Source organism: Pogona vitticeps, chromosome 2 (assembly GCF_051106095.1).
Source record: "Pogona vitticeps strain Pit_001003342236 chromosome 2, PviZW2.1, whole genome shotgun sequence".
NCBI lineage: Eukaryota > Metazoa > Chordata > Lepidosauria > Squamata > Agamidae > Pogona > Pogona vitticeps.
Window position 1 is genome coordinate 133425083 of NC_135784.1, and position 27858 is coordinate 133452940.

Consider the following 27858-nt stretch of genomic DNA (forward strand, 5'->3'; position numbering starts at 1 on the left):
CTCAACAGCAGCTCCCTCTGCTATCTTGCAAACCAATACTGAAAGTGGGAAAAGCTTTCAGAAACTGCTTGTGATGTGGCGTATAGGGCTCTGAGGTTCAAAGCAGGTGGGGTGGGGGAAGAGTCAAAAATGATCCTGTGCATTCTCAAACTTTTAGTTATTCTTAAAGCACTCTGGGGATTACAGTTCATGACAGTCTTCTATACATGGATGTATTTCCTAGAGCCATTTAGACAAATGTTTTTTAAGGGATAGACAGAATAAGGAAATCTTCAGTAAAAATTGGGTGTATTCAGAAAATATTTTGCTTTTCAGAAGGAAAAAGAAATTAGTGTTTAAATTATCCAATGCATCTTTGCTAACTCAAATTTAACTCTGTTCGAAATATTGGAATTTGCATCTCCCTGTGGAGGAATTAACAAGGCCGTGCAATGTCACATTATAATTAACCTGAACATTGTTTTATGAATCTTGCCTTTTTGGCTCCTTACTTTAGGGAATCTTCCCTAATCCCAAGACATTAACTTTTCTTTTTCTTTTTCTTTCTTTCTTTGATGGTTTTAAGATATTTTGATGATCTGTTGCGACACTCTTCTCTTGACTTGCCTCCTCTTCCTTTCGTCCTCAGTTATCGCATCTGCCGTGCAACTCCTCAATGACTCCGTCACCAGTAGACTGGTCGGCAAAATTGGATCTCCTGGTGGTTGCGTCCGTTGTGCTGTGGTTGGGAACGGAGGCATTCTGAATGGATCCCACCAAGGCAAGGAGATAGATGCTCATGACTTTGTCTTCAGGTACAATGAGGTTGGCAACCCCACATATTTTGGAAGGGACCCCAATCCAAACCCAGTTTGGGATGGGCACAAAGGTTGAAAAAAAAATCCCAAGGCTCCCCACGGCAAAGCTTTCCAAACAAGCACCTAAACTTCTGGAGCACTGACCTGGTTAATTCCTTGTTGTTCCTCAGAATCTGTTCTGTTTTCTCCTTACAGACTAAATGGGGCAATCACCAAAGGGTTTGAGAACGATGTTGGGACGAAAACCTCCTTCTATGGTTTTACAGTAAACACCATGAAGAATTCCCTTGTTGCTTATGCAGAATATGGCTTCACCCAAACGCCACAGGCCAAGGTACAGTCTGAATAGGATGTAGTTGACCTTCTGTAGCAAGAGGGATTGCCTGGCTTTAAGGGCTCTTGCCACATAAAGCTTTTCAATCTATGGAAGGTGCCAGCCAAGGAGTTGGTGTGGATCTTGTCCCAGTTCCAGTTCCCACCATTCTCCATGAATGAGTTTCTGGTAGTAGGCCTGGTGAAGATCCTTGTCTGAGGTGGTGAAGAGAAGGCAGCTGTGGTGTCAGTGCTTGCCACAGACAAGACAGATGTCCATTGACTCCTTTCACGTTACCTGGAATCCTTATTATTTTAATGGTTTCTGGTAAGTTATAAGTGTATGTAATTGTGTCGTATAGATTTAAAGAAATGTTACATCAAGAAGGAAGACTAGCAAGATCTGAAGAAGTATAAAAAAAATCAAAGAGGGGGCAAAGACTCTTAAGGGGCGAGATCCATAAAAACACGCCAAATGAGGTTTGGGCATACTTGGTGCTAGTGAGAGCAGCGGGGTGGAGAAAGGAGTGGAATAGACAACCAGGGTAAAAGGCAAAAAGGGAACGGAGTATCCCAGATACGCCTGGTCAGTGCTGTCACCGGGAGTACTTCATGCTGCAGAATTTTGTTGCCGGTTGTAATGATAGTCTCTCATGCTTGTTTTTCCTTTTCCCTTTTTATCTTGGCTGCAGGACATACAGTACATTTTCATTCCTTCAGATATACGGGATTACCTCATGCTCAAATCTGCCATCCTGGGTGTGCCTGTTCCAGAAGGCTATGACAAGAGTGACAAGTAAGATTTTTTTAAAAAACCTGAACATTTTATAATAGAGAATGACAAGTCAACACAAACAAACAAAGAGCATTACAAAGAGGACAGCATAACTAAACATTGGGAGAGAAAGAGCTTTTGAGTCAATTTTACTAGCTAGTGTTGACCTTCATTTTCTCCATTGTTGCACGGCTATTTTTTAAATTTTTATTAATTTATTTATTTATTTATCAATCAATCAATCAATCATTTGATTTATAACCCGCCCATCTAGATCAAAGTATACTCTGGGTGGCTAACAATAAGACATAAAAGCAAAAGCAATATAATTAACAACAGTGACAAGATAATTCAAAAAAAAAATTCATTAGGTGATGACAGGAGGAATGTTCCATTATTATGTCCCTCATGAACATACTTAGAGCAGAGTCCAAAAAACCCTCAGCAGTACAGTACATCTGTTGTCAATCCCTTAGTCTTCCTCTTTTTTCACTATTCATAAAATAAAAAGACAGTTGTAAAATAAAAAGACAGTTGTAAATATTAAAATAAGTTGAAGCAGAGGTAATATTAAAACAAATTAAAACAGTATTGAAATATCTCAAATTAAAATAATAATTACTACAGTTCAAAATTACAGCACATCTTTCGAAAGCCCTCAGTAGCACTTAGATTTTCACACAACTAATTCTTGTACTAAAAATTGTCTATTTTTCTCACCCAGTCAGCTTTCGGAGGATTATGAAGCACTGACTGGTTTTTCACATTTTGCTCCTATAATCTTCACAGATATATTTCTCTATTTGGTCAGTGCTGTCACCGAGAATGCTGCAGAATTTTGTTGCAGGTTGTAATTATAGTATTAACTATTTGACCCAACTCTGGGAGGCAATGGAAGACAGGCGGGCCTGGCGTGCTCCGGTCGATGGGGTCACGAAGAGTTGGACATAACTAAACGATTAAACAACAACAAATAACTATCTGCTTTCTCCTGTCTCTTAATTAAAAATCATATGATATAATTTGTATCTTGCACGACTGCCATGATTGGCCACTCTCTCTTTTTCACTGGCATGAAATTGTTCTTGGTACTCTGGAAGTGCAGCTTGTCAACACTGCATCACCTCCAGCTGCGTCCCTCAGCTGGTGGAAGACTCTTTCCTCCATCAGAGACTTCCAGGAGGAGAATTGTAGTGGAAGTGCTCTTTGCTGTTGTCCTTTTGTTCAACCGCCTTCTGCACAGCCTCCAACAACCTTTTCCAGCTCTCTGGAGCTGAAAGACGTCAGTGAAAACCGCCCCATTTTTGTTAATGTTGCTGTTCATAGAAGCCGTGATTTCATCCAAATATTCCATCAGTACAGGTGACACTACTGGATACAGACCAATATATTCACGGGGGGGGGACGTTTTTGCATGTGAGGGATATACGGAGAAGTGGGTCGGTGTTTGCTGGCTGTGTGTCAGTTGGCCAAGAGCGAGTGGTCAGGTAAGACCTGGTCCAGCTTCTCTCGCACATTCATCATATCCACACACACTCCTGCGGAAGATATGTGGAGGGAAAGGCTAGTTGCCACCCATCATTCCCATGTGAACCATCCTTCTTCCAGCCCATCTATTTGGCAGGCCACTCATGGCAAAAGTTATATCGGAGGGGTGGTGGTGGTGGTGGTTAGTGTGCACAGGGAAAGGCTGTTGTACACAGTTGCAATCCTGCATGTCTGCCCAAGGCTGATGGGAGCCCAGTTCACGTGGTTGGGAGTCGGGGATGGCGTACAATTAGATCTCTTTTCTCCACATGCCATCCCACTCTTCTATTATAACTGCTTAGCTCCTTGACAGAAGTACAGTTGGTCAGGGCTGGAGGAGGAAGATTTTGTTAGGTTTGGAATGGTTTGGATATCCACAGAAATAGAACAAGGGAGTTGGAATGGGGTCTATAAGACCATCAAGTCCAGCCCCTCTGCTCAGTGCAGGAATCCAAATCAAAGCAGATCTGAGAGGTGGGTTGTCCAATTTTCTCTTGAATGCCTCCAGCATTCAGGCGAAATGGAGGCTAAATAGAAGACCACCTGAGACCATGAACAGGTCAGATGTCCACTGATCTGCAGGAAGGTCTCATCTGGACTTAGTTTCCCTAGTGTGAAACTTCAATGAGCTCGCTCTCAAAATTTTGTTGTTATGTGCTGTCAAGTCACCTCTTCCTCATGGCAACCCTATGAATGAGCCACCTCCAAAGTGTCCTGTGCTCAACTGCCCCACTTAGTGCTTCTCTTGCAAATTCAAGCCTGTGGTTTCCTTTAGGGAGTCGGTCCATCTCATATTTGGTCTTCCTCTTTCCCTGCTGCCTCCAAACTTTCCTAGCATTTTTGTGTTTTCCAGAGAATCCTGCCTTCTCGTGATGTACCCATAAGTAGGACAGCCTCAAACATTTTTGCCTCCAAAAATGGGCTTGATTTGATTTGATTTGGGGCTTGATTTGATTTTGGACACACTTGTTTATCTTTCTGGTAGTCCAGGGCATCTGCAAAGCTGTCCTCTAGCACCACATTTCAAATGAATCAGAGAAGAGTATATTCTTTCTTACCTCGTTGATTATTATTTTCCCCAGACTTCTCAGAGGCAGACAAACAGTACATTGTTTAGCTGGTCTACTCGGTTTCCTTCCTGGTTGTGTGATCACTGGAGAGCAGCCTAATTACCGACATGCTATGAAGCTGCTTTCATTTGATCTTTTTCCACAGTCCACAGAAATACTTTGGACCTGAGGCATTTGCAGGAAAGTTCAAGTTGCTTCACCCAGAATTTGTGCATTATCTAAAAGAAAGGTAAAACTTTGGAATCTGCAACAAAGTCTGTTTTCAAAGCACTTGATATATCTTAGCAGTTACATTCGTATTAACTGTACCTGTGGCATGCAATAATGAGATGACAGAAGGGAGGAACCCGCATCCTGTCATTTGAGTAGCAAAACGGAAGAGCAGCCAAATGGGTATGCTAGATTCCAGTTACCACCACTGCCCTTCTCATCTTCAGTATTTGGAATTTATGGCTGGGAGTTCCTTTTGAAAGGGCTAGAAGCATGAGATCTTTGGGTGGAAGACTAGAACACAAAGGGCTGGGACACAGACTGCAAATCTTGTCTTTTTGATTTCTGGAAAGCCCGCTGCTGTGTTGTATCATGTAATATAAGTGAGCAGGTCATAGTAATGCCGCCTCACAGAATTGTACCATCGCTAGTTTAAACATGCAGAGAAGAAGCCTTGTTTAAAACCATTCCTACATTAAAAATTCCGATCATGTTGAAAGCTAACATAAGGGGGCATGAGTAAACTTGCATCTCACAGAGCCAACTATTGTCTTTTCCAACAGACCTTGAAGTTCTCTGTTGTAATCCTTATTTTCTGCTTACAGGTTTCTCAAATCAGAAATAATAAACACTGAGTTTGGGAATCTTTATATGCCCAGCACTGGAGCACTTATGCTCTTAACAGCTCTGCATACCTGCGATCAGGTAACTTACGGTGGTAACTTTTCCAGTACTTGGTAACTCTGGAGATGTAAAACTATTTTTATATTATAAAATATAAAAACATTATAAAAAGAGGATGCAAAGATGATTCTCACACACCACCAAGAAAGCTGCAAATGGCAAATTTGTGTGCTTTCCTTACAATGAGACATACAAGTTCCCCACACATTTAGAATGCCTATCTTTGTGGCTTCTGGCACGCTCTGTATCACTCTGAAAATGAGACAGGCCCTTTGGGGAGCAGTGGTGGTCACACAGCTCTCTCTCCAGAGCTAACCAGTCACAAATGCTTGATTTTGAGGGTTCCTCCCTCAGAGATAGACATCATGTACCCTGGGGCTGGCTGTGCCACCAGTTTCCCGTAGTGACACACCCACAACACGTCTATTCTGAAGAAGAGGTGCTCATGGTCAGGCGTCTGTGCCTCGCCAGGCCTGTAGAGAGCAAGGCTCTCTGGAGCTGCAACATTAGCCATCTTTGGGGGTGGGGAGCAGCAGCAATGGGGGCTTCCTCTTAATTTGCTCCTCTGCCTAACATAAGGGTTATCCCTTCCCTACATCCCCACTGAGGAGGAAATGGAAACTGTACTTCTGGACATGTTATCCAAAAGTAAGTAAAACTAAAATATCAGCCACATTGGTGTGTGTTTTGTGCTCCTGTTTATTATGCATGAATCCATTTTGAACTTAATGTTGCCCAGGCAGCAACAGACAGACATGCTCCCGTTCAGATTCATTGGTAATCCTGCTGTCCTCTCTGCTTCCTCTGCCCACTTAGGTGAGTGCCTACGGATTCATCACGGACAATTACAAGATGTTTTCAGATCACTACTATGAGCGTGAGAAAAAGCCCTTGGTGTTCTATGCCAACCATGATATGTTGCTGGAGGCTGACCTATGGAAGAGGCTGCATCAAGGTGGCATCATGAAATTGTATCAGCGGTGAAGCCAGAGCACGCTGTGGACAAGGAAGGGAGGGGGAGCTCCCTGAGATTTTATCTGTGTGGAGGCTTTGCTGAGACACCAGAGAGCTTCCTTTGCCTTTATGTGGATCAGTGACGAAAGGAATAAGTGATAGTTTCTGAGTGTACAAGAGGAGGTACGAGTTCAGCAGCCTGTTAACCTTGTGGAAACTGTTCCTTAGCATTTGATCAAAAGCAATAAGTAATACAAATCCATGCTAGACTAAAGACCTATCCTCCACTATCATCTAGTGTAGTCCAGAGGTACAATGGCACATTTACTATACTGCTGAAGTGCAAACTGCAAGAAGCTAGTATTGCCGAGCCCCCCACCCAAAAAAAAGAGGATACAACCATTTGTAAGTATTTTTCAGTGATGCCTTTATTAGGTATTCCCTTGCTGTTTTCTTTGGACAGAGGATGAATGATCTTTTTAGGGAATAAGCTCAGCTTGATATGACATTCTTTTTCATTAATCAAATCTCGTACTGTGAAGTGATTTTCAGCAATATGTATGATCAACTGGAGCAAAGGGGCTGGAGCAAACTTTATTCACCATGACTGCTGTGCTGCACTTACAATGGTGGATATAGAAATTTGCTTGTAAGTTGCACTACCATTCCATATCTCAAAGCTTGCAGCACTCAGAACAGCTTTCCTACTCAACATAGTTCTACGATGCAGATCCCACAAGTATTACCATGAAGCAAGAAGTTCAGAAGTGAGAACAAATAGTGGGGCACTTTGAAAAGCAATAATTATACCGTTACCTTTTTTAAAACAGGAGTGGGCAACTTGCTTTGCTGGAAGAACCACAATGGCAGCAAAACAAAACATACTCCCCCCCCCCTTTAAAAAATAAGGTCAGTGCTTCCTACATGTTTGGAATGAGTTTCCAGCAGTGTGGTTCCACTTTTACACAGAGTACGCAAACAGTTCACACTTTGTTTTAAAGGAAGGGTGAACAACATATCTAACACTCCAATGCCCCTATTGATTTTTTTTTTGCACTTATTAGGGCCTGTGGGGGACAATTCTGCAGTGTTTTGAGGGCTCTCCTGCAGGTGGGGGCCTCTCTACAGAGCCACAATTATTTTTAAAAATAATGTTGGCCACTAGAAGGAAATGTCTTCATTCACCACCACTCTCCTTGTTTGGGAGAGTCATGAGAGCAAGTGTAATCGACCCTCTAAGGTTCAGGGAAGGGCATGGGCGGCCCCTAAGGTTCTCTCTACGTTGTCTAGTGCTTGAAAGAAATCAGTGCTTTTTTCACTGCAGCCACCACCACAGCAGCAAATTCAACAGCAACCGGGACACAGTCAACCCCTCCTCTAAATGCAGTAGGGGAGTACATATTGCCTTCTTATTTTAAAGGCAGTGATAAATCCTAGCAGTGGCACGGCTGCCTAATAACCACCATTATGTGAGTAACGGGCACATCCTTATCCTACTGTCATCCATTTAATGAGACTCTTTGTCCTCCATGGAAGTCTCTTCCATTTGCCACATTACTGCTTAACATCTACAATAACCACATCTGTCTAGATAGTGAGCAATGGTCTCCTTTGCTTATTTGCTTATTAATCCCCCCTCCCCAAGATCAACAATGCTTCCTCTAAGCCAGCGATGGCGAACCTATGGCACGCATGCCACAGCTGGCACGCAGAGCCCTCTGTGTACACATGAGCCATAAGTCGTCAGATCGCTACACCACCACCCCCGGCAGCCAAACCTGAGGTGACAGCTGCAGCAATGGTGCTGGCGCTATGACAGGTGGCGAGCCGGGATCCAGAGCAGCTGGCTCTGGTTGTGGATCCAGAGTGGGGTCTTGAGGTACCTTGTGCCCGGGATTCCCCCTTCCACCGTCACTTCCGTTTCCGCCTGCTGGGTTTTTTGGATCCCCCCCTCCAGTTTGGGCACTCAGGCCCAAAAAGGTTCACCGCTACTGCCCTAAGCTGTGTGGCAATATACCCACACAGGTAAATGAGACACTGATTCCTTAAATAGGGGGTGGCACCTCTGTAGTGAGTAAAGTAACTTATCATAGCCTACAGCTTCACTGCAGGAGATTTGTGTGTACACCCTGCCATTCCATGAGGGAGGCTGTGCCAAGGAAAGTCAAGTGCTTTGACAATCAGGGTTTTTCTCAAGGCAAGGTCAGGGGGCTCACAATAAAAATTATTGCAGAGGCACCACTTTGCATAAAGTAGGTAAACTAATGAGTATGTATTAACAAGTCAATGAATTTAACTATGGAGTAAATTTGAAGGTATGTGCTTGAGATGAATGAGGTCATAGCTGCCTTTCAAAGAGCTCACTGCATATGGATCTATTGTCTTTATGATGCAAATTTCTTTTAAGCTAGGTTAAAAAAAAAACAAGAACAGGGCCAAAGAGCCCTGAAAAAACTCACAACCACCATTAGATCCCAGCGGGGAATATAAAAAACAAGCTTAGAAATCTTCAGAATGACAAAGGAGGTGTCAAAAAAATACTTCACATAACAGAATGCAATATCACACACCTGTGTGAGATAAAATGGCTCTTCCTCCCGGAAGCACAATGGGGAATTGCACTCCCAGTCTCCGATTCTGCAGCCAGATACCTGACTCACTAAGCTATCCAGCCAGCTCAAGTACCTTACCTAAATCTGTTGAATTAAATCAAAAGCATTCTGAAATTTGTGTGTTCCCGAGACACACATTCTTCTTTTAGAACATGCATCTGTTGTTATGAATATAACATCTCCTTCGTTTCAAGGCGTCTGGTAAGGAGAGAGCAGATGCGATTAAGCACTTGCAAACAGAGGTAGCAACAACACTGGTTTGCCTAGAGTACATATAATGAAGTCAGGTGTTCTTTTGCAGCATCCGAAATTACGGCTGCACACTTTGTACATGGGACTTGCCAACCCACAAAACATATTTAAAAGTGGGATAGACAAGTGTTACGACCTTTTGACTCAACCTGACACTCTTAGGTTAATATTCCCTCTCATGCTAATTACACAACAATTAGTCACCAAGGAGAAAAGAGACACAAGTAACCTTACAGAGCTCTACTCCCAGTGTTGTTAGATAATGAAGTGTAAACAGCAACCAGGAGAGATCAGCATCGGGTCAGTTTTGTTCTGTAGGCCAAGGACAGTGGTTAGTGACAGACGGAGGGTTGCCAGCACACAATAGGGAAAGGTGGAGGGTAACCTGAAACATTTTCCCACTTTGTATAATTGCATAAATGTTGAATGATCCTTTCTCCTTTGTGTTTATCAGGTGGGTGTGATGCAGGGTGGGGAGGCAAAAATGCTCCTTTGTTCTCTCCCCCTCCCCACATAACAATACAAGAAGAGAAGCCTCCCTAGTGCCCAGAAGGAAATTAGTGATATCAGAAAGTACAGAGCTAACTTTTGGGCCATCTGTTGGGGAAATTGGTGACACCTTGTCAAGACTTACTTCTGTAAGATCATATTATTCTGTCTTTTTGTGAAAATATTTGTCCCTACCTCGAGCACCATTGTCACTCAAGTTTCCCATTAACTCAACTACTGTGCAAGAGAGACTCTCCTCCTCCTCCTCCTATGTGAATGTCCTTGTGTGCTGGTAAGAGGAAGGCTGCTGCTGATCTGTGAACAGGTATTCCTTGAGTCAAACTTTTTATCAGGACCATATTTGTTAGTTGCCATAGCTCTCTCCATGTGTCTGCTCCCTGGCCATATGGAGCTTGTACAGTAAGGAGTTTCCAAGATGAACTGTGTAAAGTGCTTTGAAACATCACATACATGTGTTACTGTTATTTGGTATCAAGTTGCCCTTGACCTATGGTGACCCTATTAATAGGTGATCTCCAAAATGTCCTGATCTCTAACCGCCCTGCTTAGCTCTTTCAAATGCAAGTCTGTGGCTTCCTTTAGGGAGTCAATCAATTTCACATTTTGTCTACCTCTTTTCCTGCTGCCTTCCACTTTTCCCAGCATTATTGTCTTTTCCAGAGAATAGTCTTGTCATGATGGCCCAAAGTAGGGCAACCTGTTTCAACACTTCTGCTTCCAGATATAGTTTGGGCTTGATTTGATCCAGGACCTACTTTTTTATCTTTCTGGCAGTCCAGGGTATCTGCAAAGCTGTCCCTCTGGCACATTTCAAATAAACTGTGTATGAAATGCTATCAAAGATACAGCAGAGCAACATGGTTATGATCTGCCACTTGTCTCAGGCCTTCTGGGCTGTAATCCAAACAGTAGCTGGGCAAAGTGCATAGGAGCTCCCAACATAATGCACTGTCAACTCTCCCTGTTGCTATGCAGGTAGTTTGGGATGCCTTGGTTTTGAAAGGGTGCTTAGATACATTGGCTTAATAGGTGGGAGATACAGCTGCAAGAAGGGGTTTCCTTGCTTTGGGATAAAGTGTTTCTACATGGTCCTGGGAGATGAAACACCTGGAAAGCCTTGAGAAAGTAATCTTACACTGGTAAGGAACTTGCTGTTTGTGCCTCTTTACCTTTTTTCATGCCGTCTTAAATCTCTCCAGCCAAAACACCAGTATGCTCACTCACTATTCTGTCTCAGCTGATGCTGATGAAATTGTGGTTTCTGTGTGTCTGCCCATCTGCACACATCCTCCCCAGTCAACATAGCTGCATGCAAGTTAGGACTCCTGTGCCGGGTCTGTTGCAACAGGGATTATCATGGGCTGAACTTCAGAGCTGGCCACCTTCCCTCTAGTACTCATGAAACTCTGAATAGCCATGTTTCGGAAGGCAGTTAGTATCTAGGAGAGGGCAATCCTAACTTTGTTAACCATTTTACATATTTGAAGCAGCCCGAGAGCTGTTCATCCACAGGGTGGAATTAAAGAATAAATACAGCCAAAGGCAACTTTACATTTTAAAATAGTTTAAATGTAAAGCAATGGTTATATGCTGTAAAGGCTGCTACAATAAGTAAAACTGCTAGTTAACTGAAAAATGGCCTTAACTTGGTGTAACTTTTTAACTGCCCCTTCCCCATCTGGGGACAAAAATTTACTTTAAAAAGGCATAGCAGAATTCCTGCCTCCCCCCCCCCCCCAATACCTCATAAGAGGATAGTAGGGGGCTTAATGAGCAAACTTTTTTATCTTGGAGGTGAGACTAGGGTTACTAGGAGGCCACAGAACTGGCCCTGGGGTCATATTTGGTCTGCAGGCTTTAGAGAAACTCTTATGTACCTTGGGGAGTTTGCTTCAGTTTCTGTTTCATAGACTCATGGACATGTAGTACTAGGAAGATAGATGGAAGTTCTGGATAATCTTGTATATAAACAGGGTTGCAGTATTTGTTGGATTCATCAATTTAAATGATGCCCCTGCTTAGTCTTTTTTAAATTAAAATAATGTACAATGTTGTAAAAATTAAGAACTGCTTTTTGTTCATCTGTAAATCTGCTTAAATTCTAAACAGTAAAATAAAGCAACTAAAGATTTTCTTTACTTGGGTCACAGTTCTAATATGAAGTTTGAGGGCTGATGGTAGGACTCTGCCTAATCGACAATTAGCCAAAAATCAGTAGCAATACATGGGGGTCAAATCTTAAGATAGCGCTACTGATTTTATACAGTACACTAAAATTTCTCTAAAACTAATAAGGTACCTCAAAACCCCATTGAGGCATTTGCTGTTGCAGACTAATATGGTGGAATTGGTGGAGGGAGGCTTCCACTTGTGTCAGAAAACCTACGCTTGCTGTTTGCACCCACAGCCTGTAATCCTAACTCACAGATGCAATATACTTGTGAATGCTCAATAGGCTGTTCTTATAAGCATGTGTGTACAACAGAGTGCAAAGTGACCCTGAGCTGACAGTTCCAATCAAGCACCCAAACTGATAAAGAGATGGAAGATTATGATGAAGAAATACCTGAGGGAAGAACCAAAATAATCACGAGGACAGCAGGGGCACCATCTACCTGCACACGTTAATTTTAATGACAAGTGGAGACAAAAGATAAGAGCTAACAATATAAACAGGTCAGGAAGAGTAAACCTTAGCCAAAATGCTGCTGGTATGGTAGCATCAAGTCACCTCCTGCTTATGGCAACCCCAGCAGGGTTTCTGAGGTATGACAAGTTTGTTTTACTCAGTCACGCACACCCCAAGCGAATTTCCATGGGAAGCAGGAAGCTGAACTCACGCTACCCAAGTCCTAGTCCACCTATACTACACTATATAGGTGCTCAGTGCAACAAATGGGACTATTTTACAAATAGTACTATCTTACAAAGTTACAAGCAGATGTTACGTAATATCACCATTGTCAAGGAACCCCTTCTGAAAGTGCAGGGCAGTTCCACTGGAAGAACATCACAGCACATACTTTCTTGGGTTGATGTGTTCAAACTAATGAGCCAGCAAATGTCAAAAAAGATCCTATGGTGATGCCAAGGATTCTGCCATTCCTTCATACCATAGGAAATGCATGAATTATTGGGTAACACTAGCAAACCATGGACATTTACACCGAATCTTAGCAGTTTGTTCAAATGGACTAGTCGTGCCCCGCTTAACGATTGTCCTGCATTACGATGAATCCGCTTTACAACAAAAATGATCTAAATGGGGTTTTTTCGCTTAGCGATGATCGGTTCCCTGCTTCGGGAACCGATTTTCACTTTACGATCAAAAACAGCTAATTGTTGGGTTTTCAAAATGGCCACCAGATGCTTAAAATAGTTCTCCGCTGTGCTTAGGGATGGATTCCTCGCTATACAGGCAGCGAAAATGGCTGCCGTATGGAGGATCTTCGCTGGACGGTGAGTTTTTACCCCAATGGAACGCACTGAACAGGTTTTAATGCGGTTTTTAATTTTGCTTTACGATGTTTTCGCTTAACAGCGATTTTCCTGGAACAGATTGTCATCGTTAAGCAAGGCACCACTGTATTTGCCTGTAGAGGAAATCAGTTCAAAGGAAAACCAAAGGCCGTTCTGGCAAAGGGGCAAACACATGAACCTTTCAAAATATTTATTAAAGACTTTTTTAAAAAGAGAAGTTTATTTTCTAAGAAGAGTTTGAACACACATTCTGATTAACGCCATACTCGCACCAGGCTATGGGGATCTGCAATTATAATATAGAAAATAAATGAAAAAAAAAACCTAAGTCAGGTCACCAGTGCGGTAAGTCTGACTTGACAGAATACCATGACTCAAGTCCCCATCCCTGCTATTCATAAATGTGTTACTTCCAATCTCCCTAGATTCCCTCCGGAGGCTAATTCAGAACTTTGAAATGTATCCTGCTCCAGTCTGAAACAATTTGTGCCTTAGATCCAGAGTAATCTATAAATTAATTATCAAACTAAATGGGTATAACATTGTTTTTGGATTGAGATGTGAGACATTTGGAGATATGGCACACCATAAACGGGAGTAAACCTGCCAAATTTCAGTTTCAGAGGATGTGTACTAGAAACCTTTTTCTGAAGAAGGAAAAACACTAGTAAGCTGAAATGTAAGTGCATGTTTCAATTAAGTTGTAAATCTAAACCAAATCTGGTGATTCTGCTTCAGTCCAGAATCACAAATCTGGCTGATTCAATTTGGAATTTAGGATTTGTTCAAATCTGATACACAGCAAATGTGATAAAAGGAGTTGCAATTTCTCATTAAACACCTGATTGCCAAAACTCACCAGCCACATTAAATCAACTTCAGTTTTTTCACAGAAATTTGATTAGCTGCCTATGAATTCAAAAAAGTTCCTAGCACTGTTTGCCAGAACCTTTTTTGTTTTATTTTTATGAAAGGGATTCTGTTACTACATTCAAGAAAGGCTACTTTGATCATTCAAGCTACAAAAGCTAGCCAATACTATTTTAGCCTCTCATCACACAAAATGTTCAGATTTTCTGTGGTTTTATATATGAATATGAAAACTTGTTTTGTAAGTTGCAGTCTTGGAAAGAATGTCTGGCATTAGAACATTGGAACAAAGGTATTTGAATGTTCACTGCAGAATGCAACTCTACTAAACAGCACTTCAGAAAGGGTGTGGCCTTGCTTTCTTGCTCCAACAGCAGTGGCAGATTAGTCGTGCTCTACGGTAAGGTTACAAGAATCAGGTCATCTCACTGCCACTGTTGAGTGATTCCTGCCTTGTTACAAACGGTTTGCAACCTTTGCATAAATCTGCTGAACCTTCTTCAGCAACCCAATACTGTACAGCACTCCAATAAAGTGCTGGTATTGTTAACTGGAAAAGCAGATGAAGATATTTCTATTATTTAAATATCAATGGAGAATGCTTTGATGCCAGAAAACTGCTTTCACTTTGTGCAAAGGCCCTAATTCTCAGGAAAAAAATTATTGTAGTTTTTTGGGCCACACATGTTAGTGATTGATAAAACACAGCCTTGTCTCACCACCTGATTTAAATATTTTCTAGGCTGGCTTTTAACAGCCACTTCCCTTGACAGCATTACTAATTGTTCTCAATACTGTGCAATCACACTGGAGTAAAAATACTCTATGGATTACCTTCAGTTCTTAATATCATATAATTTTAGCACGGTGTAAGGAGAACCAACACAAAGCACATGTTGGCACAACAGCCTAGATTATGTGAATCATAAAGCTACCAAGAGGACGTTTCTCAGCAGACAACCCAATGTACAGTGTGGTTACTTATTGTAAGCTAATTGAAACCTCACTGGAGGTCTTAACAGTTTAGATGCCAAGATGGGATACTGTTGTCAGCTCCAAAAAAGTTGCAGATGAAATCCTAGGCACATTTCCTCATAGGCAAGTACTGATTAACATGTCAGTATCTCTGAATATGCTCATACAGGATCATGCTCTAAGGCTGTACGCTGGAAGGTCTAAGTGTCACTTTCTCCCTGGTTACCACAATCACTCTCCCTTTTCAAAAAATCTACAATATTGCTCTGTCCGTGATCCTGTTTGTTGTCACAAGAAATTGTACATACTGTATATCTGGTAAGTTTTATTCATAAGTAAACAGACATAGGCAAACCACTGTGGAGTAACTCAACTCTTCTGAGACCCTTCTGCTTAGAAAACAGCACCTATAAAGACAAACAGCACCTATAAAGAGAAAAAGATTGACGACTGAGTCAGAATATGTAACTCTGAAGAAGAGGCACACAGAACAAAGATAATGGATCAGAATTGAAAGGCAAGAAGCAGTGTTTATGCTTTTTTTTACAATTCCAGAAAAGTAAATTTAAGTAAACCAACAGGTACAATCATGTTCTTAATTCAATTCCTGACCAGGGTAAGACCTGGAGTTCCTAAGATGCTGTCTTTAGATGACAGCAGTCCTACCTTAGCTTTTTGCTCTAGACTGTCAAAAAGTTGCAATTAATACATTAGCTCACTATCAAAGCATACAATATGCACATGCATCAGCTTAGATGGCTCAAGGTAGCCTTCCCTAACCAGACGTTAGTTTACAGCTCCCTGTTCGTGCCGGCTGAGGTGCAATACCATCCTTGGATTAAATAACAACACAAACAATTGCTCATTCTAAAAGTTCTGCATTATGCCAACTACACGGCTCCTCTCCATGTCCGCAGGCTGCACAGGGCCACAATTTCAGGAGCAAACACTCAGAACAACAATAGGGCAAAGGACCTGGCCTGCCTGCAATCTTCCTAAGGCACCCAGGCTTTGGCTGCTATAAGCAACAAAATGCTTGGGACTGACTTTGCATGGTCCACTCCAAACCCAGCCCAATCTCTGGGCTGTGCCCATATGTTTCCACATCTAGGAAAAGCAGACAGGCAGAGCTATCTGTGGCATTTCACAGGCTGTTCACAGCTGCAGAACTGAGGCTGCCAGCTTCACTCCAGTAACCAAAACCACAATACAGTAGCTGACCCAGGGTGCTCTAATTGCCTATTAACATTATGTAACTTCATTGTCTGAAACACCAACTTGCTTTTACTTTTACTAACTCTATTAGTGGCTCAACCACCACAAAATTTAGTGCCCAATGAGAAACCAACAAAGCCCCAGGCTAGGTGAGGGGATATAGCAGGGATAGGTATGACGATGCTAACCAACATAACTGTAGTGAGCAACATGAACTGTGTTAATTCAGTTCTAATATGGAAGCCTTAAAAACATGACCAAAAACCAAGAGCCTGGAATGAGTTGTGAACTACAGGTACTTAGTTAGCTCAGGGGCAGACTGGATCAATCCTTGCAAATGCTACAACTGACCCAGCTAGCAGTCAATAATGAGGGAGTTGTAGTGTCTCAACAGAGCTGGCACGTTTTGTACTTACAAACTAATTCTCATACTCACAAAATCTCTTTTTTTGGGGGGGTACTTCATAGTTCGTTTCAACAGTGAAAAGAAAGAAGCAACTCTATAATAAAAAATAATCACCACCATCCTGTGCTGCTAAAAGGTAATGGTATTGGACTGGAAAGATAAGGAATCCAACTACTGTACTTGAAATGCTGCTTTGGCTTTTATGTCAAGTCTCACTCTCCTCTTTTATTCTACAACAAATCTCAGGAGTTAGCAGCTTTTCATTCTTCAACATAATATTACATGTCCCCCCACCCAAACAGCTTTGAGACTACGCCAAAAAATGTGACATTTAAAGACACCTACACACAGCACAACAAAAGCAATTATATGCGGGAGAGCACTGAAAAGCATCTGCATATGCTGAACACTCGTCACTTTGTTCCCTACAAGATGTTCACAAATAAGGACTTACATGTCCTTGCTTCTACCCATCCACCTACAGTGTGATAATTTATCCTACAAAAAGTTTGCTTTGCATCCCGGGTGAGCTAATGAGTTTTTATTTTCTCCTAGGTCAAAGGTGACTGCTTCCTTTTTAGATAAGTTGGTGATAAAAGAGGGCAAGAGAAGAGCAGGAGCATCCTAAGAAAGGTATTTGAAAATTACCTCAGCTCAAGGAAGGTAAGGACACACTGTTTACTAGATTGTGGATAAGGAACTTGTCTCTCATATCTCTATTTCCAATTTTGGGTAGGAAGAGACATCACTTTATCACACCAAGTTGTTCTGCCTTCTCCCTGCATCTCTTCTGATGTCTAAGCCACAACTGCAAGAGAGTAAATAGAAGGAAGACATTTAAAAAGGTCCTTTTCCAAAAAAAGAAACAATGATCTTTTACTATAGACATGATGCTAAGAAGAATACTCCAGTCTAATGTCATGACCGCCCACCCACCCTCCTACTTAAGCAAGAGATAAATGACTTGCTAAGGAGCAAGGACTTCCACAGGAGGCAGCCTGGTCTTCATAACTGATCTTCTATCTATCATATGCAACCAGCCAGGAATCTTGGCAGGGAATCAATCTGGGTGACAGGGAAGGTTTGGACACCAATGAGATATGTCTTCCACTTGGGCTTTTGGACAAATATTTGAAACTGCCCTGTAAAAACAGTCCATTGATGCTTCTATCTCGATTCTATCTGCTCTGACTGGCACCACCTCTTCAGGGCTACAGGTACAAATCTTTTGCATCGTATACAACTCCACTATTGAGCTAAAACCTCTCCTTGATCAGAAATTTGTAAAATATTGAGCAGTAAGGAGTTAAAAAACCCTCTGAAACTTAACTGCATGATTGTTCCATTTACTTGGAATCTTTAGGGGCCTAAAGCTACAGTAACCATATTCTAAAAGATATTACATGGTAATTGCAGAAACCTCTGGTTTAAGGTACTTTGTTGTTCACGATACCTCAGACCAAATCCAGCAGTCTGTCATGTCTACCTATCCTATATGCTGCCTTTCTCCTGGGCAGCTTACAATCTATTTGAAATAAATCATTTCATTGGCACGGAGGAAACTGCAACATTAAAATAAATTAAATCCATTATCATATTAATATTATAGGGAAAGGATTTCTATGACATGTCATATTTTTCTGCAACTTATGTTTGCACATCTGGGTGGGTTTGAATATACAGTGGGGCCCCGCTAGATGATTACCCCACAAAACGGGTAATCCGCAGGAAGATGACTTTTTGCGATCGCTATAGCTATATATATAGCTATAGCAATTTGCAAAATGATTTTTCCTATGGGGGATTTTGCTGGACAATAATTTGGTCTGTGTTTCACAGACCGTGTTTCGCAAGACGACGATTTTTACAGCTGATAGGCGCTTCGCAAAATGGCTTTCCTGTGGGCAATTTTCACTGGACGACGACGATTTTTCCCCATTGGAACGGATTAAACAGATTTCAATGCATTCCAATGGGGAAACGCTTTTTGCAAGATGATGTTTTCACAAAACAGCTATTTCAATGGAACAAATTAACATTGTCTTGCGGGGCACCACTGTATTTATGAGTAATCTGGTGAGAAAGGCCAGATCACGCAGCAACATGTTTGAACTTGCTTATGGGTTCAAATGTAGGTTGCAGAGAAAATGTGAAATGTCATAGAAATCCTCCCCCAACTATGTACAGTGGTTCCCCGCCTGACGATCACCCTGCTCCACGACGAATCTGCTGTACGATGAGGTTTTTGCGATCGCTATTGCGATCGTAAAACGATGTTTAAATGGGGAAAATTTGCTTTACAACAATTGGTTCGCTGCTTCGGGAACCGATTCTTTGCTAAACAACGATTTTAAAACAGCTGATCGGCACTTCTCAAAATGGCACCCCGCTGTGTTTAGGATGGATTCCTCGTTTAACAGCCACTAGAAAATGGCCGCCCTATGGAGGATTTTTGCCCATTGGAACGCATTGAACCGGTTTTCAATGCATTTCAATGGGTTTTTTACTTTCGTTTGACAATTTCGTTCTACAGTGATTTTGCTGGAACGGATTATCGTCGTCAAGCGAGGCACCACTGTACTTAACATTAACACAATTAATACAAGGGAAAGAATACATGTTGTTAGAAATTCTAACTCAACCAGCTGCCACACTGGCATGTTGCCAGGCAAAGGATGATGAAACAACACCTAACGGAAGGCTGTCTGAGAAATCACTTAGTCACTGGTGAGCTATGCTACAGAAGAGGGTTTTGAGATAACAAAATAGAAAAGCCTCAGTTGATACTCTTTTTCCCTTCATAAATGAGCTTTCAGACAGGGATAACATCACATCACAGGCTTTCAAGAAGAGTGCCAGAGAAATAACTGAAAAGCAGGCTCAAGCAGATAAAACTTAAATGGATAGGGTCTTCCCTGTGGTGACCTAACAAATTTATTTATTTTCCTATCACAGGTTCAAGGAAGGGTAGATCCTCCCCCCACAACTGTCCACATCCACTGTCCTTCAAACAGTTCTGAGAGGTAGATTGGCCTGACAGACAGCAACTAGTTCAAATCCCCTTAGCAAGCTTCATGGCTGAGGATTAAAATCAGAGTTTCTCCTTTCTTAATGCAGCAAGCTACCAATGTAACAGGATAACAGAGTACATATTTACCAATATATATAAATCACAGCAGGATGTCAATTGGTTGTTTTACAATCGCCATCTTTGGGCTAGACTTTTTGTCTTCTCTGATGAGACCTGGTGAGAAGTGTTTCTTCAGCTCTGTACAAAAAGAATGGGATATAAATAATTAAAGGTAAAGGTGCACATTATTTCAGACAAAATTTAGATTCTACTGTGTGTTTCAACATATTTTCAGAAATTATGCAACTCAGCACCCTCTGGAAAGTTTGTATTTTAAATGCCATCCTTCCTGACTATTGAACACACTGGGTGAGGCTGAAGAGGTTTGTAGCTCAAAACATCTGGAGGCATCAGACTGAGCATGGCTGTTCAGGAATGTACATTTACCCTGGAAATACCCTCTGTACTATCAACCATCTGCTGCATTTTATAAATGCAACATGATCATTTAATGAACAGGTTCAAATGTAACAAGGAACTAGGGTTTCTCTCTGCATGGAAGAGCCATGGCAACTCTTGCTAGACACGGGATGCCTGTTTCCTTTTGCAGCTACAACAAAGAGACAGATTGTATTTGTCTTAAAAACACACACACACAATCCCATTGCATCAGAACTCAGGTAACTGTTTTCTTTATAAACTATGTTCTTTTGACCTCACAAGCTGTAACAGAGGAAGCAAGTGTATGGTTGTGTGGTGCACTCACGCTTTCCTCTCTCAGTATTTTGGCTTCAACTTTACATACATTACCTCAACAGAGTCTACAACCATCCAATGCACACCACACACATCTACAATATGCATGTGGCATGAAAACATTATATTCCCTCCCTCCTCCACACTGAATAACTCCACAAATACTTCCTCCTTCCAAAAAGTGGTGGGTATACAGTGGAATCCTCTGGGTTGCAAGAAACTACGTCTCAGTTTCAGTTCATGCCCCACCACCCAACTGAGTATGTCAAGAAGCCCAACATACTGTACAAAGTCTGGATCCTGCTCATTTGCTTCCCTTGCCTGAAACCAGTCATTTCTGCTCTCATTTGATAAAAATCAACAGAGATTCCAAACGGAACTTAAGGTTTCTTAAGCAAGGTAGGGTTGCGCAATGCCGCTTATGCAAACTAGTCCATCCTCTTCACATGCAATGATAAAACTACACTTAAATGTTAAATCAGGAAGGAGGCATTTCCCATCTCCTGATCACAGCCACAAGAAGGAAGAGGGAAAGCAAGATTCCATGGGCTGAGCAAGGTCATTTGTGTAATGCTAAGGTTCAAGTTAGCAACATCTATAAAAAGGGCCTGTTGGAGGACTGTAATAAAGGAAAAATACTGACCCAGCTCATGGAATACGTAAAATTGTACCAAAATGATGAGGATTCCCTGTATGCATCTCTCACTGAAGATGCATTTTTGGTGCTTCATGGAAGTCATAGTTCAGTCTCTCTATGCTTTCCTATGGGGCACTTCGGCAATTCACTTGATTCTTGCAGATGAAGGTTGATTTACTAGAACAGCATTTAGCAGAATAATGCTTCTTCTTTGTGGCCTCCAAAGGTCCCCTCAGTTCCTTTTTGCCGCCGCTTCAGTTGGACCTGTTTCGGAACGCTAGAGTGATCATTGAGATCCTTTACTGACAATTTACTGATTCTTTCAATCATTTCTTTCATTTTCTATTTCAATCATAACTTTGTTGGACGCTCCCCTGCAAGTTATTTTTTTTTCCTTTTCAATTTACCTCAGTCCTTTTTCTCTTCTAGTCATGGTTTTTCTCCTCCCCCCATCGCCACTTTTCCCCAACCTTTTATGGCCCACCCCAGGGCCTTGCGTGCTTTGCATGTATAAGTTACCACTTACCGATAGTCATGACCGTTGCCTTTTTTGCTTAGGGGAACAACACCAAACACACTCCTGCCCCGAGTGCAAAAAGCTTACAAAACCCGCTCTAAAACTACACCTACAAAGACTTCACTCATACCTTTGGGAAAAGTCTCTCATTCTGGCCCCTATGAACCCATCAACCTCTCCAACTCCGCGCCCAGAGTGTCGAGAAACAATTATTACACATCAACCATCTCAAACTCTTAGCAATTATCAAGGCCTTCCACACCTTCTTACCTCTCATTGCAGGACAATCAGTACAGCTAGCCACAGACAATACCACAGCACTGTACTATATAAACAAGCAGGGAGGTACCCACTCCCTTTCGCTCATGTATCTGGCGATCGAACCCTGGGAATGGTGCTACCTACATCACATTTTCCCAGTAGCGGTCCACGTCGCCACCGAGGACAACGTTCTTGCAGACCATCTCAGTCGCCTTACCACAAGGACGCACGAATGGACACTGAACGACAGAGTTTTCAACCTTCTCTGTCACTGATGGGGTGCTCCATCTATCGATCTCTTTGTTTCCGAGACCAACACCAAGTGTCAGCTGTATTGCTCCTGAGCCGGTATCGACAGGAATTCACTCAGAGACGCCTTTATGATAGATTGGGTTGGAGATCTACTCTACCTATTTCCTCCAATTCCACTCATACAATGCACCATCATTTGACTTTGACAGCTCCACTCGAATGCCATCCTCATCGCTCCATGGTGGCCACGTCAGCCGTGGTTCAGCCATCTGAGGTCAATATCGACCAACATGTTCCATCTCCCGTTGATCCCCAACCATCCTGATATAGACTCTCTGAACCTGACAGCATGGAGGATACTCCCAATATAAAAAACATACTAGATAGAGCCAGAAAGCCATCGGCCAAACGATTATACCAAAGCAAATTGAAAGCATTTCTTTCTTTCGCTAATTCTCAGAACGTACCTACAACACAGGTTTTTCTGAAGACCTTACTTAACTTTATCCTTCATCTCTTTAATCTCGGACTATCTCATTCTAGCCTCAAGGTGAATATTTCTGCTCAGTCTGACTCAGCTAGGTTTTCCTCTCACCCAACTTTGAAGGAATTCCTAAAGGGACTCCATAATATTGATCCCCCACGTCAACATCCTCTTCCTCAATGGTCTTTGCAGCTTGTCCTCAACGCATTTACCCAACCACCATTCGAACCGATGGGTACTATTAATTTCAAATTACTTTCCCTAAAAACATCATTCCTTGTAGCAGTAGCATCTGCTAAACGTGCTAGCGAACACGCAGACCTCAGATTGGACCCATCTTTCCTTCAGTTCCACCTGGATAAGGTTACCCTCTATTGTGATGTATCATTTTTACCCAAAATTGTCTCAGAATTCCACCTCAATCAACAGTTTATTCTACCAACTCGATTTCTGTCTCATTCTACACCTCTCAAGCGCATGCTTGATGTAAGATGCTCCTTGGCCTTCTACATCAATAGAACTAAATCATTCAGAAAGTCTCCAAGGCTCTTCTTATGCTTTCACGGTCCTAAAAAGGGTGCCCCCGCTTCAAACTATCTCTCACTAGATTGTCCAACTATCTCATTGGACTATTAGCTCACAGGCAAAACACCTCCTGAACATTTAAGAGTTCATTCTACCAGAGCACTGGCAACCTCTACTGCCTTCCAGCATGGAACAGAACTTCCTCACATCTGCCATGCAGCTACATGGTCTAATGTATCGACGTCTGTGAGGCACTACTGTCTGGATATCCAGGCGAAGAATGATGCTGCGTTTGGCAGAGCGATCTTGACATCCTTTCTACCGTGACATCCCACCATACAGTAAGTGAGCTTGTCAGTCACCCAACTGTCTGCATTCACAGAGGCCACAAACAAGAGAGGTAACCTACCTGTAACCATGGTTCTTCTAGTGGTCCTCTGTGAATTCACACATCCCGCTCATCCTCCCCTCTGCCAGTCATGTTGTCTTTTGATACAGGCCTTTGACAGCGGCGGATTCTTACACGAACTGAGGGGACCTTTGGAGGGCGGAGCATGCGCTCCACTGGGGAACATCCTACTAATCACATGTCTTTAAGCTCTAGAAACTTCTGAGACATTCTGCGCAGGCACAGAACAACTCAATTGTGTGTACTCACAGAGGACCACTAGAAGAACCATGGTTACAGGTAGGTAATCTCTCTTTTTGCCAACAAAATGTTATGACCATTTAGGTAGATATAATGTTTCAGTTCAAAGAAACAAGGAGGACTGCAATGTATTTCAAGAAGGTCCCAGAAAAAAAACACTGTGTAAAGTAATTACGCTATCACCTATTTGGCTTAAGACACCCTCACTACCACTCAGAAGTGTTCCCACGATAAATTATGAACCTCTCCATTCCACTGGTTGTACTTTGTTATTTTAACAGTATGGATACTACCATGAAGTACAAGCACACTGTAGTGATAGTTCAGAGTGCAGGTCGCATGCTGAAAGGACACAAAGAAACAGCCAGAATGCTGACAACACGCTGTGCTAATACAGTCAGGCCTGTAACGCTCAGGAGGGGATTAGGCAACAACAATGATTAAAGGATCATACTTACCATTAGGTGCATGAATTAGAAAACCTCACTGCATAGCTGACACAGATGTACCCTTTTGAACGGTAATAAAGTTATCTTTGTGACCCCCTGTGCGCTGGTTTGTTTGGCAAAGCGGCACAGGTATCCTGGAAACAGGAAAACCAAGATCAGAGATGACAGTAACATTAACGCCAGTAGTAGTGAAACTACTAATTTCACATGTTTGCAAAGCTGAGCTTCAGAATCTACATAACTCTACAAAAAGAAGGTTTCTCCTTTTCAGACAGGGATAACTGTATCATCACATGCTCAGCTCTGTAAAGCTAATGACCAACTGTCGGCAGGAAAAGCCAACAAGTTTTGTTCTAGGCACTTCTAAGCGTCACAACAGTTATGTCTCATCCTAGCAGTGACACCTAGCGGACACTACACAAAATCTTAACGCACAAGGAGTAAGGAAGCATTTTAATTATTATCCTCTTACCCAACACAGGCCTGAGCTGTTCTAAGTTCCCATGCTGTGTTAAGAATCAAGCAACTTACCTCCTTCAAAGGAATGACTGAGTAACCATGGGCAGGCTTCATCAACCTGGCACCCTTTACATGTGCTGGAGTAAAGGTCCTAGCATCTCCAGCCACTATGACCAAAAGCCATGCTAGCTAGGGATGCAGGAACTGGAACTGAACAATCTGGACTCCAGTAAGGGAAGGGCCTTCCTGTGAATGTCACAATCCAACTTTACCTGTGTTGCCATAATTCTACATTTTTCCTCTTATAGTCGGATAGAATTACACCTATTCATATGTTTTCTACACCTCAAAATCTTGGGAAGGGTTAATTGGCATGATCCTAACTGGTACACTTCATTCTTTAAAATAATGTCATCTCTACTGCCCCATTATCACAATTCATTATCAACACACACCATTAGCAATAGCTAGATGTCAAAGCATTCACAAGACTAGCAGGACCCAGAACTCTGACGGATGCATTGCTCTGTGCACTTTGATGTGGCCATGGGGTTTTACAGTTAGCATCCTTTGACAAAAACGTTGGACCCTACAGATGCTGATAGACTGCAACTTCCATCAAACCTAAAGCAGCCTTGCCCAAGGTGGAAGAGACAGCGGCAGCAAACATATATGCAAGGCAACATGTTTGCCAGTCCTGCCTCAAAATATACGGAACTCTGACTTTCTGAAACATCACCTTTAATAAAGATGTTGTTTTGTATCATCAAGTTGCTTCCAACTTATGGCAACCCCAAAAAGGTTTCTGAAGTATAGATGTTCAAGTGAGATGTTCCTACTGTGGAGAGGTAGTGTTAGCAGCAATTAAACACAACATGTGCAACGGGGAAAAAAATTATGAAGTTATAACTCTGTAGTGATCAACTCAATTGGGAGAGATGGCTCAACAGTGAGGCATCAGGGTCAATTTACCTGTTTCCAACTGCACAATTTTTCACATCCAAGTGTACTTAAAATGTTTCACATCCAAGTGTACTTAAAAAAAAAATCTATGGAGCGGCTGCCACTACCAGTGAGTCTCTGTGGCTAAATGGTGATGTAACTGCAGATGTTCTAAAACATTTTCCTATACATATTATATGGCCCTTGGCGAGTGATGAGAAGAACAGGCAACTTCACACCTATGTCAGGTTACTCTTTGCTCCTCAACACGTACTATGGGAGATTGGATGATGGCTGCCCCAAATGCTCTTGAAGTTGCCCGTTATTGGAAGGATTGCACTGTGGTGCTTCTGACATGAACAAAGATTAAATAAAGGTTACCCATGTAATAATTTTCTTACATGGAATAAATATACTTATTTAAATAAGTGAATAAATATTTATTTATTATTTTAAATTTAATATTAATTTTTAAATATTTAAATAAATAGCTACCCACTCACCCCGCGAGCTACACAAAACATCGGTTCCCTCTCTACCATCCACACACTCCTTCAGCCCTTTTAAAACTTAAACATTTACTTCGAGAAGCTCCCAAAGGTCGGGATGCACTGAGTCCATGCTGCCGCTGCCGCCGCCTCCCTTCAGGAATCTGAGGAAGAAAAGCAAATGGAAAGCGAGGATGAAGCGACTCAGGCCCTTCCAGAAACGCCGGTTAATACGCACGCACGCGCGTTTCCCTTCGACGGGCAGGAGGAGGCCAACGGCTAACAAACACACCGGCCACGGAGCGAGAAGAGAGGGAGGCGACGCCTTTTATCGCAAAGAAAGGAGGGCAAAAAGGAAGCCAGCCACTCAGGAAAGCCCCACCGCGACACACAAGCCCCCGTGGGACAAAGGTCATGGCCCCGCATTGTCGTACAAGCCGCCGCCGCAGAGGATGGCAGGCGATCCCACGAACGGCGCCGCTACGCTTACCTGTAAAGCTGCCATCTTTTCCCTCTAATCCCCTCAAAGAAAGAGTCCGAGCGCGCCTGCGCAAGATTCAACACGGGCGCGCGCAGGCGTGCAGGTTCGCTCTTTCTATTCATCTCGCGAGAACGCAACTTCTTTCGGGACATGTAGTTTCCTTTTTTAAAAACTCACGCCGTGGAACGACACTCCCTTTGCGCTTGAAGATGGCTCCCCAAATAGGTTTGCTCCACAGTTTGAAGGCCACCGTGCAGCTTCGCATCAAGACCTGGCTGCGGACAAGCGGTCCCTCCGTTTTCTTTTTCAGACGTTTCGTGAAGTTGCAAACTGCAGCACTCAGTTTTAATAATTCTCATTAAACTGAACAAGGCTTACATCCGAGTTAGCCTGTTTAAAATTACTTCCCTTAGTACTTGCCTTAAAAGAACACATTTCTTATAGGGACGCTGCTTCAGGAGTAGTACAATCCCGTCCTATATTTGGTTGCTCGTTTCTATATCTGCTCCAGCTGTACAGTAGTGTGTGTGTTTTACAAATGTGGGGCAGGAGTTTTTTCCAGCCCTTCCTATTCAAATATCAGTGAATAGGAAAGGGCAAGTACATTTTATTTATTTATTTATTTATTTATTTATTTATTTATTTATTTGATTTGATTTGATTTGATTTGATTTGATTTGATTTGATTTATACCCCGCCCATCTGGTCTAAAAGACCACTCTAGGTGGCTGATAACAAGCCGATCGTGAATATTCCTCACCTAACTAGATATAAAGGCCAGTACTGTATCTATATACAGTATACTTCATGATCATCAAAGTAAGGTATTTGCTCATTCTGGCATCTCCTCATTATATGCCTGGTCTTGCACTGTTTACCAGACAGATCACATAACCAATTGTATGATTGGGTGTGTGACAGGAGACGGAGCAGAGTACATGATTTCAATTTGTTTCCAAACAGGATACTAAGCAACAAAGTGTGTTTGTGCATCTGCACTAAACAGAAGTTAGATTCTTCTGCTACTGTATTGTGTTTCCCCCAAAATAAGACAGGGTCTTATATTAATTTTTGCTCCAAAATGCATTAGGGCTTATTTTCAGAATAATCTACATTTGTTCAAATATAGTTGTGTCATCTTCTTCTGGTTGCTGCACAATGGTGGAGGGCAGGGTTTCACTTAACTAGGACTTATTTTGGGGGTAGGGCTTATGAGCATCCTGAAAAATCATACTAAGG

At 42.2% G+C, this 27858-nt stretch overlaps 1 protein-coding gene, 1 long non-coding RNA gene and 1 other non-coding gene across 9 annotated transcripts in view; 1 reads left to right on the plus strand and 2 right to left on the minus strand.

The window, feature by feature from the left end:
- The window catches only part of ST6GALNAC2 (ST6 N-acetylgalactosaminide alpha-2,6-sialyltransferase 2), a 46881-nt gene extending 37826 nt beyond the window's left edge, over positions 1-9055 (plus strand). For all 4 annotated transcript variants that reach the window (XM_078385997.1, XM_072990478.2, XM_020806491.3 and 1 more), the window contains exons 5-10: positions 629-794; positions 993-1131; positions 1802-1905; positions 4627-4710; positions 5297-5396; positions 6192-9055. In XM_078385997.1, coding sequence (XP_078242123.1) covers positions 629-794; positions 993-1131; positions 1802-1905; positions 4627-4710; positions 5297-5396; positions 6192-6359 — 761 coding nt within the window. In that variant the 3' untranslated portion in view covers positions 6360-9055. The remainder of the gene's footprint in view (positions 1-628; positions 795-992; positions 1132-1801; positions 1906-4626; positions 4711-5296; positions 5397-6191) is intronic.
- Positions 9056-15338: 6283 nt separating this feature from the next.
- LOC110085909 (uncharacterized) lies at positions 15339-26700 on the minus strand. Of its 4 annotated transcripts, XR_012083799.2 has the most exons (7): positions 26629-26685; positions 26233-26302; positions 25164-25276; positions 24259-24383; positions 19807-19917; positions 17298-17457; positions 15339-15454 (listed from the first exon to the last, which is right to left on the minus strand). It is a non-coding gene; the product is annotated as an uncharacterized LOC110085909 (long non-coding RNA). The 4 variants fall into 4 exon arrangements; XR_002301720.3 differs by lacking the exon at positions 25164-25276 and having other exon boundaries at positions 26629-26700; XR_012083800.2 differs by lacking the exons at positions 25164-25276; positions 26233-26302 and having other exon boundaries at positions 26629-26667.
- On the minus strand, positions 24469-24550 carry LOC140705274 (small nucleolar RNA R38). The gene has a single exon (XR_012084702.2). It is a non-coding gene; the product is annotated as a small nucleolar RNA R38 (small nucleolar RNA).
- Positions 26701-27858: the final 1158 nt, after the last annotated feature.